Raw genomic sequence first — 15,130 nt, 5'->3', positions numbered from 1 at the left:
TTGAGAAATGATTCGAATGCCAGTGCACAAGGCTTGATCAGTGTATCTGTGGTTGACACAGAATTAAATGGTACTAATTATAGTGAAGAAGGGTGTTGTGGAATACAGAATGAAGAAGTAAATAAAATCATCGAGGCAAGATAAGGTGCATGGTAATGGCCTTTTCTCCAGGTCAGAGGAGTCCACAATTAGAGTCCCTGGGTTCAGGGTGAGGGGGAGAGAGTTAAAAGGGACAGTGGAGAGTATGTGAAACTATTATGGTTATTATTCTAATATGGATTTATTGAGTATGTCAGCAAGGAAATGAATCTCGGGGGTGTATATGGTGATATATATGTACTTTGATAATAACTGTACTTTGGGCTTTGATCTTTTCCACAGGGGAAGTGGTTGAGGCAGGTACAAGAGTATCCGTTCAGAAGCACTGGGATAGGTACATGGAGGGAGTGGGACTTGGAGAGATACAGCTGTAATGCAGACAATGTGGACAATCTGGATGGGCACCATGGCCAGTGAGGAGTGGTTGGGCCAAAGGGCCTGTATGCTGCTGTATTGTCCAATGTCTCGATGGGCTGAAGGGCATCCACAGGGCACATCCTGCAGTCTCCTGGTGACAGGTCGCTGTAGGTTGGACTTTGCTCTGTATCTGTGAACCCGATGCTTCCAGGGATGGTATTCTGTATGTTGTGAGAGTCAAAGTGCTGACTGTCTCACCCAGGTCAATACCTCACCCTGTCGGTGTGTCTGTTTCCCCTTCCCCTCCGTTCCCTACACACATCTCACTCTCTGAGCCCAAATGGACCCAACAGCACTTCCATTTCCATTCTCTGTGACCCTCAGCAACGCCTACAACACTCCAGTATCTGTGACCCCTCCCCATCTCTCTGACCCACTCTGAAACCTACACTCCTTGTCATCTCTGCGGTCTCCACTATCTCCAACACTCCTCCCTGCCTCTGTAAACTACCCCACTTAACCTGCTGCTTTCACATCCCTTGAGAACTCACATTTGCTGACAGATTGACAATGAAACAGAGCCCATTCCCATGCTGATGGGTGCCTGTCTCTGAGCTCGGAGGAACATTAAATCTACCCCCTTCCCTTTTGTTACTAGGAATCACCTTGAGTGAAATGTGCTGATGTGAGGCAGACTGAGTGAGCACAGGTTCTGTGTTTTACAGTGCAATGTTACGGTCGAGGTGACGTCCATGAGGAGATTGTGATGAAGCTGAATATCAATCAGTGTGAAGGGCCAAGGATTCCCTGTGTCCTGTTTGTCTACAAAGTGTCTCGTGAAATTCAGGATTTTCAAACTGATTTGCAGTGGGTCACAGGTAGATACTCTCGTCCTCTCCACAGGTGAATATCATGAAGTCAGTTCGCTTCCCTTGTATCCCGTTCCCCTTAGAGACTTCTGCTGACTACTGGCTCTTCCCTTCCTCTGAGGTACAATAATTATGACTGTGTGTCATCCTGGAATTTGGTTCACAGTAGGAGAGTGGCACTGCATTGATGTCGCACTTTCCTTATCCTTGTCATGTCCTGTGCTGCCCTGCCACCAAAGCTCACAGTAGTTATCATTGTAATGGGGATGTATAATGGTGCACAGCAAGCTCTCACAAACAGCTGTGAGGTAATGGACTGTGGATCCCGATGTAACATTGTCCAGGGTATGGGTCGGTTCCCTTCCCCTTCGTGTAATGGTGTTTGGAACCTTCTGTGCCCGATTGGGGAGAGCATTCCTGGGATGAAAGTCCCAGTGGAAAAATGATGCTACTGTCAGTGCTGTACCTCCTTTGGGGAGGTGAGTGCCAGTTCTGGGATGGGAGGGCTGAATTGTACATAGTCAGCATTGTTACGTACCCCGTAACTGGGTTGCCAAACCAGCAGAAATGGATCACTCGGTTGGAGTCTGGATTACTAGAACTAAGAAAGTTTTATTAAAGAAACAAGCAACACAGTAATCGAAAGGATAATAAATGCAACAGTTCAGCAATGATAAACACACATGTGCACAGAATTAAGATAACAGCATCAATCAAGCTCTATCGTTGTCTAGTGGTAAATGACCAATTTCAAAGTGACACAAAAGTCCAGTTCGATTTAATAGTTCAGTTCGCAGTAATCGTTGCCAGGGCGATGGACAATGTGGGGGGAAGGAGAGAGAGAACAAGAGCGACTGATCATTCAGAAACGGCTTCCACTCACAGACCAGTGATATTGCTCACAAGCAGTTTTCGGGCGGGTCCTTTGTGATGTCACCTGAGGTCACCGACTGTGACCCCTCCTCCAGATGCGGTCGATCCTCTGCAGTGAACCCGGCACCCAAGCGAGGGTGGACACACACCGGGTTTCCGCTGATCATACCTTTCCACCCTGTGCGTTTAAGGCTGATCCCCCGATCAGCCTTCCAAGAGCTTCCCACCGACTCGTGAGAGGCGCACCGCTTCCAGGGTCTTGTTACCTCGGGTGTAGTGTGTGTGTGTGCTGCCTTAGCGAACCTGTCCCTTTTTATCCCCCTGCTGGGGTATCGCCTGTCCTTCACTTCAAACAGTTCAGGGTTCAAAGGGGGAGCCGCTCCAGACAGCTCTCTCTCCCATCCCTTCATTACACATCTCCAGATGCTGCTTCATTGTTCCTTATCTCTCCTTCCCCTGAGGACAGGTGGCAGACCAACTGCTGATCTCACAGGACAGCTAACATCTATGTGTATTCTCGTCACAGCATCAACTGGACACACACAGGGCAGGAAGGTGTGCACAGCCCCAGGTGGAAGGTGTTAAGCTCAAAACTGATGTGCCCAGTGGGTGGGACACGACGCATCCCACAGCAGCACCCAGACACCCCGTTACTCTGTGTTGCAGGAGGCGGAAGAGCGTGAAAGGAAGACATTTGTGCCATGATTCTGTTGCAGAAATCCCTGGATGTGGGAGAGGGGAAGATAAGGACCTGTCCAGGGTTATTCCATGAAGGAACAGCAGTTCATCGAGTACTTTGGAGAGAAACCAGTAAAATTCTTAAAAGGTGGAAATCTGACTGTCAGTATCCAAATACGATTTGGGCCATCAGACGGAGTCTCAGGACTCTGCCTTCCGCCTGTGGACATGAAAGACACAGTTTCTTTCTGTCTGACTTTAATTTCTCCCTTTCCCAATTCAAAGTTTGAAATTTTAACTTTATTCAGTTGGATTTTGTAGAGTGACAGTTAAAATGCTGTCTAACTTAAGAAGCACCAAAAGAAATCCTGAAGCAGGCATTGATAAGTCTAAAAAAGCTGTCGAGACTTCAGAGGAGCCACCCTGGGTAAATAGATTAGAGTCTCAAATCAGCTATATCGTTGCTGAATTAACTAAAAGATTTCTCCCTTTGGAGGAAAAAAATTGATTTTAAAGAGGTGAGTCGAAATGCGGCTGATACTTTTTCTTGTCTGGAAAAGGCTCAACAATGGATCGTGGATTTGGAGGCTCGCTCTCGTTGGAACAAAATGGCACATAGAGTTGGTGCTTTAAAATCCCCGGATCAAAGTACAAGTAGGCATGTCGTTGTGCGCTTTCTTCGTTTTAGAGACAAAGACCGTATTATTAAGCTTGCAAGAAAACAAAGGTTGTTCAAATTTCAAAGCTCTGAGATTCATTTCATCCAAGATTTTCCACGTGAAATTGTTCAGAAAAGTTTTGGATTCGTTGCTGTAATGCATACAGCTTATCAAAGACAGTTGCATCCATCTCTTCAATACTCAGCTAAATTAAGGCTTTTCGTCAAAGATTCTGGGGTTTGTATTTTTGAGGATCAGCTGAAACATTGTGTTTTATTAATTCTCTCCCTGTCGAGTCTGAAGTTTAGATGATTTACAATTGTATGATTGTCTCGCGATGTAAGGAGTGATGAGGTCAGAAGATTTGATGGGTATAGAAAGTCTTTGCCTTAAAATTTACTTTTGTCTCTGAAATAGACTGGTTTGGATGGTTTTAACTTCAGAAGACATAACGCAGGAACTGTCGAAAGACTAGATAACTTTGAACCATCTAGAATTTCTTTCTATTTGCAGCATTTAAATGAACTAATTGCTTTTTTGCTTTGTATGCTTTTGCTAAGAACTTGTAAGTAATTATTCGGGTTTCTTTATGTTTTAAAGATAGATGTAATAATTGAAAGATGGTGATTATTTTTATCCTGAGCAAATATTTCAAGAATTTTTTTTGGACATGTTGTTTTCTTTCCTTACCTAATATTATGATGGCTATCTTCAAAACTGTAGGTCGTTTCTAATAATTGTTCTTTTCAACGCAATTGTAATGAGCTGTATGTCGACTGTAATGAGTTGTGTATCCGGAAGAGGGAGACAGAGATCACTCTTTCCATTTTTACCTTTTATTTAGGCAGGTGGAGTTTATAATTGCTTCTTATGCGTTCTTTGGGGCTTGCATCGATTGATATCGACTTACTTCCGGGCTTTGTAGGTTGAGTGTCTTTTTTCTTTTTTCTTTTCTTATTTTTTATCCCCATTATGGAATTCCGGAACGTATGCAAATTATTAATATTGTTTATCTCCACCATTCTCGACTACCTTATCCTGACATGCGTCAAACTACTTTCTTTAGATATAAAGTCTCATGATGATATTTAAACAGTTAAATGTTTTAAGTTGGAATGTCCGTGGTTGGAATCATTCTATTAAGCGTAAGAAACCATTTAAAACTATTAATCGATTCCAACTTGATATAATTTTTGCACAAGAGACGCAAATCAGGTTATGTGATAAAAAATCGCTTTTTTAAATTTTGGAAGGGTCCTCAGTTTCATGCAAATTCTCAAAGTAAAATTAGATTTGTTCCCATTTTTATTGATTCCAATATTCCTTTTAATCAGGGGGATATTATATCTGATATCAATGGTAGATTTGTGATTGTTAAGGGAACAATTTACAACAGGAAAGTAGTTTTGGTTAATATATATGGACCAAATGCTGATGACCCCTCATTCTTTAAAGATGTTTTTGCTCTATTACCTGATCTAAATGAATATATGTTATTAATGGGTGGTGATTTTAGTATTTGTTTAAATCCTTCAATAGATAAGTCATCATCCAAACATCAACTTCCTAATCGCTCTACATCACTTATTAATTCCTTGTTAATTGATTATGACTTAATTGAAATTTGGAGACATATGCATCCTAGTGATAGAGCATATTCCTTTTTCTCACACGTTCATAATAAATATTCGAGAATTGACTTCTATTTAATATTCAGAAATGTGAATATGATGCAATTGTTATTTCTGATCACGCTCCCTTAAACCTAATATTTGATTTGAAAGATGTTGCTTCTACAAGACTACCTTGGCGTTTTCCAGAACATATGTTACAAAGCTCAGAATTTATTGAGTTTATTGAAGCTCAGATAAAAGAGTTTTTTTCTCTTTAATAATACAGGAAATGTCTCAAAGTTAGTAATTTGGGATACATTAAAAGCTTATTTACGTGGTCAGATTATTTTGTATTTAGCTAAACTGAAGAAACAGACAAGAATGGAATTAGATAAAATTTCTGAACAAATTAAAGATTTAGGTAACATCAATGGAACCTCTCCAAATGTTGATTTGTTTAAAAGAAGAGTGGAATTACAATGACAATATAATTTATTATTAACTTATTCTATTGAAGGATATTTGCTAAAATTGAAAAGTCAGTTTTGTATTTTTTGGGGATAAAAATAATAGGCTCTTAGCTTCCCAATTAAGGGCAGCTAGAGCTAAAAGACAAATTTTAAAGATTCGTAAAGATAATGGAGAAATAGTAAGTAATCATGAAGACATGAGATTAGTAGCATTTTTCAAGATTTTTATTCTGATCCTTATAAATCTCACTTTCCTGCAGATTCCTCCAAAATGAAGGCTTTTTTAAATAAGATTAAATTTCCTCAAATTACTGTTGAAGATCAACAGATCCTTGATGCTCCAGTTACTGAACATGAAATTCAGAAAGCTGTGTTGTCAATGCAATCAGGTAAAGCACCAGGACTTGATGGTTATTCAGTAGGATTTTACAAAATATTTGAAAAATTACTTTCATCATATCTTTTGGAAATATTTCATGAATCTTTTGAGAAGGGTAATTTACCTCCTTTTTATGAAGCTTCTGTTTCCTTAATCCTTAAGAAAGATAAAGATCCGAGCTGAATGTTCATCATATAGACCTATTTCGCTATTAAATGTGGATGCATAAATTCTTTTTCAGATAATGGTTAACCGTTTGGGAAATATTTTAACTAAAATCATCTCTATGGATCAAACAGGCCTTATTAAAGGCCGTTACTCTTTCTCCAATGTTTGTAGAATGATGAACATTATATACTCATCACTATATGTTACTTCTCTTGACGCAGAAAAGGCATTTTATGGAGTTGAATGGACATATCTGTTTAATGTATTAGAAAAATTTGGCTTTGGTAATAACTTTGATAATCCTATTGGTACTGTTATTACTAATAATTTCAGGTCTCCTTTTTTTCACTCTCACGAGGTAAGAGACAGGGATGTCCATTAAGTCCTTTATTATTTAATCTTATACTGGAGCCTTTGGCTATAATACTCCGTGAAGCTAAAAATATTCATGGTATCTCTATAAATGGGACCACACATAAGAGTTTTCTTTACGCAGATGATCTTTTGGTTTATATTTCGAACCCTGAAGAATCTATTCATAATCTTTTGGAAATATTAAGTGGTTTTGGAAAATTTTCAGGATATAAACTTAAATAAAAGTGAATTTTTCCCTTTTAATGCTCCTGTTTTTATATATAACAATATTCCATTCAGAGTTGTGAATTCTTTTAAATATTTAGGTATTATCATTACTAAAATATATAAAGATCTTTATAAAGCTAATGTAGTTCCTTTAATGGACTCTATGAAACAATTATTTTGTAGATGGATCCCACTTACACTTTCTTCAATAGGTCATATTCATGCCGTGAAAATGATGATTTTACCTAGATTTTTATATATTTTTCAAAATATACCTATCTTTTTAACTAAAAAAAATTTTGATCAAATTCTATTATTTCATCCTTTATTTGGAATGATAAAAAAACAAGAATTAATAATCATTTACAAAAATCTTAAGAAGATGGTGGACTTTCACTACCTAATTTAAGATTGTATTACTGGGCTGTTAATATTTGACAATTATGGTTTTGGCTATATTTGCTTGATAAGAGCCAGAAACCAGCTTGGATTGATTTGGAATTAGAAGCTATCAAACAATTTCATTTAACCTCATTATTAGGAGCTCCATTACCTTTACAAACTTGCTAAAATTCCAGATTTAAATCTCTACCCTGTTATTAAACAGTCCTTACGGATTTAGTTTCAGTTTCACAACTCTTTTAATTTTAAACAATTTAATTTGTCTAGCTCTTTGTATCGAAATTTTCTGGTTAAACCATCAATAACCGATCCCACTTTTCTCTTATGGAGAAATAACGGGATCTGTTCTTCTGCAAATTTATTTTGTGATGGTCGATTAATGACTTTTGAAGAGTTAATTAACAAATATTCTCTCTCTCAGACACATTTCCTGCAATATTTTCAGGTTAGATATTTTTTACAAAAATACTTATCTAAATTTCCATATATGCAAGAATGTTGTTGGATACTATTTTGAATATGAATCCTTTAGTGAGAGGTTCCACTGGTAGAATTCATAATTTATTTTTACTACAAAAAGATAACCTCTCACTAAAGATTAAACAAGATTGGGAGAGAGAACTTAATATGACCTTTGTTAATGAAGATTGTTTGCGAGTTTTGAAAATGGTCAATTCCTCTTCGATGTGGAGTCTAGTACGAGAGGGATTAAAGGGCGCCCATTCAGAACAGAGATGCGAAGAAATTTTTTTAGCTGGGGGTGGTGAATCTATGGAATTTGTTGCCATGGGCGGCAGTGGAGGCCAAGTCATTGGGTGTATTTAAGGCAGAGATAGGTATCTGAGCAGCCAGGGCATCGAAGTTTATGGTGAGAAGGTCGGGGAGTGGGACTAAATGGGAAAATAGATCAGCTCATGATAAAATGGCGGAGCAGACTCGATGGGCCGAATGGCTGACTTCTGCTCCTTTGTCTGATGGTCTTATGGTCTTATGTGCCAATCACTGTTTAATTCAATTTAAAATTGTTCATCGTTATTATTTAACAAAAGAGAGACTATCCAAAATATTTCCTAACATAGACAACTATTGTGATAGGTGTAAAACTGAAGTAGCCACTTTTTCACATATGTTCTGGCCATGTTCTTCATTAAAATCTTTTTAAAAACCTTTATTTTCTACAATTTCTAAAGCTCTGAAAATTAATTTACAACTTAATACATTGACTGTCTTATTTGGAATCGTTCTACATCATATTCAGGGTATTTCATCTTCAGACCAACATATAATTGCATTTGTTACATTGTTGGCAAGAAGGGCTACTGTATTTTATTGAAATGGGAAGATACCTCTGTCCCTACATTAATTCAATGGTTTTCTCAAGTAATGTTATGTCTTAGCTTGGAAAAAATTAGAAGTAGAACTTTTGATCCTCAATTTGATTTTGAGAGAAGATGAGGCTCTTTTGCCAAATATTATCATTTAATTTGAATTAATTTGTATGGTTTCCTTACAGTCATATATAAATGTGAGCTGGCAGTTGATGATTTTTCTCCTTTATATATATATAGGCGATTGTAAGGTGTATTGCTCCGGGAGTTGGTTCCTAATGGTTTTTTTCTCTCTTTTAATTTGTTTTCTTTTCCTTTCTCTTGTAGTTTGTAGGTTTTTTCTTTCAGTTAGTTGGGGTACTCTTTTTTCTTTATTTTCTTTATAAAAATAACTTCTTTTTTCATTATCATATCATTCTTTTTTGATAAGTTTTTTCTTCAGCTTTATTAACTGTACATATATCAGTTTGTTGAAGTCTTGTATCATTTTAAAGCTGTAGAAGATTATGTATCAACAAAAAGACTTTAAAAATGAAATGAGACAGAGTTTCATTGACAGAACCAGATCCAGAGAACATTCCTCCCCCGGTGGGTAAAACCTGTCTCACCCTGTCACGCCTCATGCATCACTGTAAGCTTCCCATATGGAATATGAGGAATGTGATTGATATGTGTCTTGAGTGGGAAAATGATGGAATGAACTATGGTTGTCAGTCAGTGACTGCTGCGGGAGGGAGTGAGGGTGGGAGGTTCGCAGTCCAAAATGTCTTTGGGTCTGGAGATCAATTTAGCAACAATTCCAAGCTTACAGGCTTCTGACTGATGTGTATGGTTTCCAGTAGGGCGGGATGACAATCCGCCGGGCAACTTGACTTCAGTGGAGAATGAACAATTGGATTGTTCGATTCCTTCGGGATGGAACCAACAGAAGAGAAGCAGGAATTCGGAGAAGTGTAACAGTGAGAATGCAAAATTGGGGCTTGCCCTGAGTGATTGGGGCAGGAGTTGAGAAATATCAAGACTGCAGAGGCAATATGTCCCTGTCGAAGTGGAGGGTAAACCTGTCAAGATGAGAGATATTCAAGCTTTGCTCAAGAAAAATATGGAAGAACAAGGTTCAATTAGGTTATTTCCCAGTGAATCCCTTAACATCAAATGACTCAATACTATCAGGAGAGCAAAGAGAGAGGAAAGTTAAGGAAAATCCCAAGAAGTTGTATAGTGATTAGCATAAACTTTACAGTGGCAGCCATGTGCGTCTAATTGCCACCACTGCCTTTAAGGAGTTTGTACTTTCTCCCCGTGTCTGCAGTAGGTTTCCACTGAGTATTCAGTTTCCTGCCATTTTGCAAAGGGCTAGTGTTGGTAAGTTGAGGGCATGCTACGTTGGCAGTGGAATCATAGTGACACGTACGGGCTCCCCCCAGTTCATCCTTGTACTGTGTTGTTCATTGACGCAAACAAGCATTTCACTGAATGTTTCAATGATTCAATGTAGATGTAACAGAAAAACAGATCTTTAATCTGATCTGTCACTATTTTAAGATTAAAAAGATAAGTAAGGAGAAATAGCTCACTTTAGAAGCTCAGAAGGTCTGCTTAGGTCCTGAGCTGTAGGAATATGTTGGGAGAAATTAACATTTAGCATGCTGACATTCATTAGTTGGGCATTGAGTACGTAAGTATGGCATTATATTACCGTTGATTACGTTATTGGTGAGGCTGCAATTGGAACATGATGTAGAGTTTTGGTCACCCTTTAATAGGAAAGATGTGGCTGAACTGGAAATTGGGCAGAGAATTACAAGACTGTTGCAAGTGTGATTAATAGGGAGGGTTTTCCATTCAAGGTTATTATCCCTTGTAACACAGGAGATGGTGACGATATAGAAATGTATAACATCACGGTGTGGCAAAGATAAGGTGGATGGCAACAGTCTTTCCCACACGTCAGGAGAGTCCAAAGCTTGGGGCATATGCTTGGGGTGAAGAGGAAAAGCCTAAGTAGGATCAGGGGCAATTCTTTCACCTGTAGGGTGGTGAGTATATATGCTGAGCTGCCTGAGAAAGTGGGTGCAGCAGGGACAATCGTATCATTGAAGTGGCACCTGGACAGATGCATGGAAAGGCAGGGTTAGAACGGATAAAGTTTACTGCAGGCAATTGGGATTATTTTATACTTTATTGTCGCCAAACAAATGATACTAGAATGTACAATCATCATATCGATATTTGATTCTGCACTTCCCGCTCCCTGGATTACAAATCGATTGTAAATATTAAAAATTTAAATTACAAATCATAAATAGAAAAATTAGAAAAATGGAAAGTAAGGTAGTACAAAAAAAAAACGTGATGCAGGTCCGGTTATTTGGAAGGTACGGCCCAGATCTGGGTCAGGATCCGTTCAGCAGTCTTATCACAATTGGAAAGAAGCTGTTCCCAAATCTGTCCGTACGTCCGTACGAGTCTTCAAGCTCCTGAGCCTTCTGGAGGGAAGAGGAATGAAAAGTGTGTTGGCTGGGTGGGTCGTGCCCTTGATTACCCTGGCAGCACTGCTCCGACAGCGTGCGGTGTAAAGTGAGCCCAAGGACGGAAGATTGGTTTGTGTGATGTGCTGCACCATGTTCATGATCTTCTGCAGTTTCTTCCGGTTTTGGACTGGACAACTTCCATACCAGGTCGTGATGCACCCTAGAAGAATGCTTTCTACGGTGCATCCAGAAAAATTAGTGAGGGTTTTAGGAGACAGGCCAAATTTCTTTAGTTTTCTCAGGAGGTAAAGGCGCTGGTGGGCCTTCTTGGCAGTGGACTCTGCTTGGTTGGACCAATTCAAATCATTTGTGATATTGACCCTGAGGAACTTGAAGCTTTTGACCTGTTCCACTTGCGCATCACCGATGTAACTTGGGTTGTGCGGTCCGCTGATCCTTCTGAAGTCAACAACCAATTCCTTCGTCTTGCTGATGTTGAGGGATAGGTTATTGTCTTCGCAGCATGGCACCAGGTTCTTAATTTCCCCTCTGTACTCAAACTCATCATTACCCGAGATATGGCCTACAATTGTTGTGTCATCAGCAAACTTATATATTGAGTTTGATGGAAACTTGGCTACACAATCATGGGTGTACAGTGAGTACAGCAGGGGGCTGAGTACACAGCCTTGTGGGGCACCGATGCTCAGAGTGATTGTAGAGGAGAGCTTGTCCCCTATTTTTACAGCCTGGGTCCTGATTATCCAGCTGGGCATAGTGGTCATCGCAGAACCATTGGGCAAATAATCTCATTCTTGGTGTATTAAACGATAAGCTGAATAGCCTCATTCTGTACATCCCTCTGTTTCCAATTACATGTGTGTCTAGGGTGGACGTGATGGGAAACTGTCAGAACTGTCCCCCAGTCAGTCGGTGGGAGGGAGGGTCAGAACAGAAAATCCCCATCGGGTTCTAAGGTAAACTCAACACCAACTCCCAGGTTACAGGTTTCTGATTGATGTGTGTGTTGTGCACTAGGGTCGAGCGAGGATCGGCAGGGCAGTGAGACTCTCTCATTGTGCAGTGCGCCCACCTGGATGTGCAGTGAGCAACCAGATCATTTGACACCTTCAACCTGCACACAGGAGAAGAGCAAAAGGAGCTCAGAGAAGTTTCAGTGTAACGGTGAGAAGCAAGGATTGGGGCACGACTCATGGCATATCAAGGGTGTAGACGTATTACGTTTCTCTTGTGTACAGAGCCTGGATGGTTTAGGGACCCTGGCTGACGAGAGTGTTTGAAGTTCCAGTTAAGAGGAGAGGCAAGCATACATTCACAAACAGGAGTCCAGAAGAAGGGTCTCAGTCTGAAGCATCGGCTGTACTCTTTTCCATTGATGCTGCCGGGCCTGCTGAGTTCCTCCATCAATTTTTACATCATACATTGTGTTTAACTTAGGGACAAGTTCATCTCTTGGTGATTACAAAAATATAAAGGATGCACTTGAGGTAAATCTGGAGGGCAGAGTGACAGTATGAGATGGATCTGACAGATAAGATTAAGAAAAGTTCTAGGAGTTTCGATAGCTCAGTAAAGATTAAAAAGGATGGTTAGTCAGAGAGGAGTTCCTGTTGGGGATCAGCAGGCTGTCTATAACTTGAGGGGGCAGATAGGTTGACATTATAAGAAATATTTCTTTTCAATGATTGCTGAACTGATTTACTGAGTATCACAATTGCTCAAGAGATGTGGGATTCAGGAGAAGACAGATTGAGGGACATACACATTCCCAGGGAGCAGGTATTTGCAGCCTTACAGTGTATTTTCATGGATAAATCCCCAGGGCCTTACTAAGTGCTTCCTGGGACTCAATGGGAGGCTAGAGAGGAAACAGCGGAGACCTTTAGGGAGATATTTGCTTCATCGTTCATCGCTAGGAAACAATGCCACTGAAGAATGGAATGAGGTCAATGTTGTTCCATAGTTTGAGAACGATAGAAGGGATAAGCCAAGGAGTGGCAGACCAGTGACTGACGCCAATTGTGGGGAGGTTAGTGATGGGCAATTGGAGGGATAGGATATCTCAGTATTTGGGTAGACAGGGACTCATTAGGAGGAGTTTGCATGGTGTTGTGACTGGAAAGCTGTGCAGTTGAACCTCTTTGGAGCTGTTTGTAGAATGACCAAAATTGTAAATGAGGTTCAGGCTGAGCATGCTGTCCATTTAGCAGAACCTACAATAAGACCAAGTGTGGTTGGATGGTCTAGTAAGAAATGTTCCGTGAAATCATAGAGAGACAGTTCGGTGGATACATAAATATGAAAGATATACAAGCTTTGGTCAAGAAAAATATGGAAGGTCATAGTTCAGTCAGGTCATGTGGCAGTGGGTCCTCTGATGCCAAATGACTAAGAAAACAATCAAGAGTGAAATCATGAGGGCAAGCAGAGAGGGTGTGAGATGGATCTGGCAGAAAAGGTGAAGGGAAATCCCAAGCGATTTTGCAGCCGTATCAAGAGTCAAAGGGTGGTTACTAAGTGAGTAGGTCCATTTCAGACATTAGCAGGTCTAGCATGACCTGCAGGACATGGGTGAGATTCTTAAAGAATATTTCCCCTTTTTAACTGAGGAGATGATCATGATGACAGTTAGTGCGAAATCAATAGTGGGAAAGTTACCTACGGGAGTTCTGAGGGACAGGGTGTCCCAACATTTGAGTGGATGGAGTCAGATTAAATAGTGTAGGCGTGGCTTTGTGCATGAAATGCTCTGCCGATTGAACAGTATTAAAGCTATTTGAAGAGATGACTGAAAAGGCAGATGAGGGCAGGGCAGTGGACGTTGTCTATTTGTAGTTCAGCGAGTCCTTCAACAAGGTCTTGCAAGGTAGGGTAACCTGGATGGTTAGGAATCTAGTGAAGATTGGTGGATTCACAATTGGTATGGACGATGAAAGCAGAGGGAGGTGGTTGAAGGTTGTGTTTTGGAATGGAGGCTGTTGATGAGGGGTGTTCTGCAGGGATCAGTGTTGGGTTTCTTTCAATTGCTATTTTGAGAAATGACTCAAATGCCAGTGCACAAGGCTTGATCAGTATATCTGTGGTTGACGCAAAATTAAAGGGTTGTAGTTGCGCTGATACGCAACGAGTGAAAGCAACACACTGAGTCGAGCAGGGTCTGGTTGAACCGTTTACTGTTTCAATCTGCGCACGCTTAAGTCCCCACTGCCAGCATCCTCCGCTCTCCGCTCTTTGCGGGGCAGAAGTGACGTCGGCTTCCGGGCCGAGGTCTGACCCGCACTCAGCCCTCTCGGTAGCCACTGGCTGCGGTCTCGCCTGTGACTGCTGGAGCCGGTTCACTTGCCGCATGGGCGGGCTGCCACATGACCCCCCCACCCCCCGCCCCCTGGACGAGTGCTAGGAAGTGCAGAGTCCTCAGCCTGCACACTGGCAGTTCTTTTAGGTGGCCGTCCTCGTCGTCAAGGGGGTGGTACCGCAACCGGCCGTTCAACGTCAATGGTAAAAGTCTCTTCATGACCGTCGATGTCGAGAACGCAGGTCGTCCCATTATGGCGCAACACCTTGTAGGATCCTTCGTATGGTCGCTGCAGGGGTGAAAACATACTAGCTCTGTTGTAGGTCCTTGGGCACGAAAGGGGGTGTTGTTCCGTGATGGGACGTCGGGACTGGGCAAGTGTTCCAAGCCGCTCCTGGAGTTTAGTTAGGACCGCCGTAGTTGTGTCCTCCGGGCCACGGGGTGCTGGCACCAATTCACTGGGAACTGTGAGCGGGGCACCGTAAACAAGTTTGGCTGATGACGTGGCCAGGTCCTCCTTGGGTGCTGTGCAGATGCCAAGCAGCACCCAGGGGAGTTCGTCAACCCAGTCTGGCCCTTGGAGGCATGCCATAAGTGTAGGACTCGTGGCCAGCAATGCCACCTGTCATACATCGCAGAGTTTACCACCACGATCAAGCACATCCGCTGGAAGAACAAAGTGGCAGCCGACGTGCTGACATGTACCTCTGTCCAATCAGTGCACTCTCTGTCTCTGGGGCTGGATTATGCGGCGTTAGCTAAGGCGCAACGACTGGACAGCGAGATGCTGGCGTACCGAACCGCAGTCTCAGGACTCCACCTCGTAGACATACCCATTGGGCCCCAAAGGTAAGATGCTCCTT

General features: G+C 41.4%; 1 protein-coding gene across 9 annotated transcripts in view; it reads left to right on the top strand.

Moving 5' to 3' along the window:
- Positions 1 to 15,130, top strand: part of LOC140201644 (uncharacterized) — a 53,247-nt gene that overhangs the window by 28,104 nt on the left and 10,013 nt on the right. For 7 of the 9 annotated variants that reach the window (XM_072266084.1, XM_072266088.1, XM_072266086.1 and 4 more), the window contains 4 exons: positions 1,182 to 1,334; positions 5,879 to 6,007; positions 9,317 to 9,436; positions 11,990 to 12,136. In XM_072266084.1, the coding sequence (XP_072122185.1) occupies positions 1,182 to 1,334; positions 5,879 to 6,007; positions 9,317 to 9,436; positions 11,990 to 12,136 (549 nt within the window). The remainder of the gene's footprint in view (positions 1 to 1,181; positions 1,335 to 5,878; positions 6,008 to 9,316; positions 9,437 to 11,989; positions 12,137 to 15,130) is intronic. The other 2 variants (XM_072266080.1, XM_072266083.1) reach the window with 2 other exon arrangements.

This window comes from Mobula birostris, chromosome 8 (assembly GCF_030028105.1).
Source record: "Mobula birostris isolate sMobBir1 chromosome 8, sMobBir1.hap1, whole genome shotgun sequence".
Classification (NCBI taxonomy): domain Eukaryota; kingdom Metazoa; phylum Chordata; class Chondrichthyes; order Myliobatiformes; family Myliobatidae; genus Mobula; species Mobula birostris.
The sequence above is the reverse complement of the archived record's forward strand: the minus strand, read 5'-3'. Positions and strand labels throughout refer to the sequence as shown.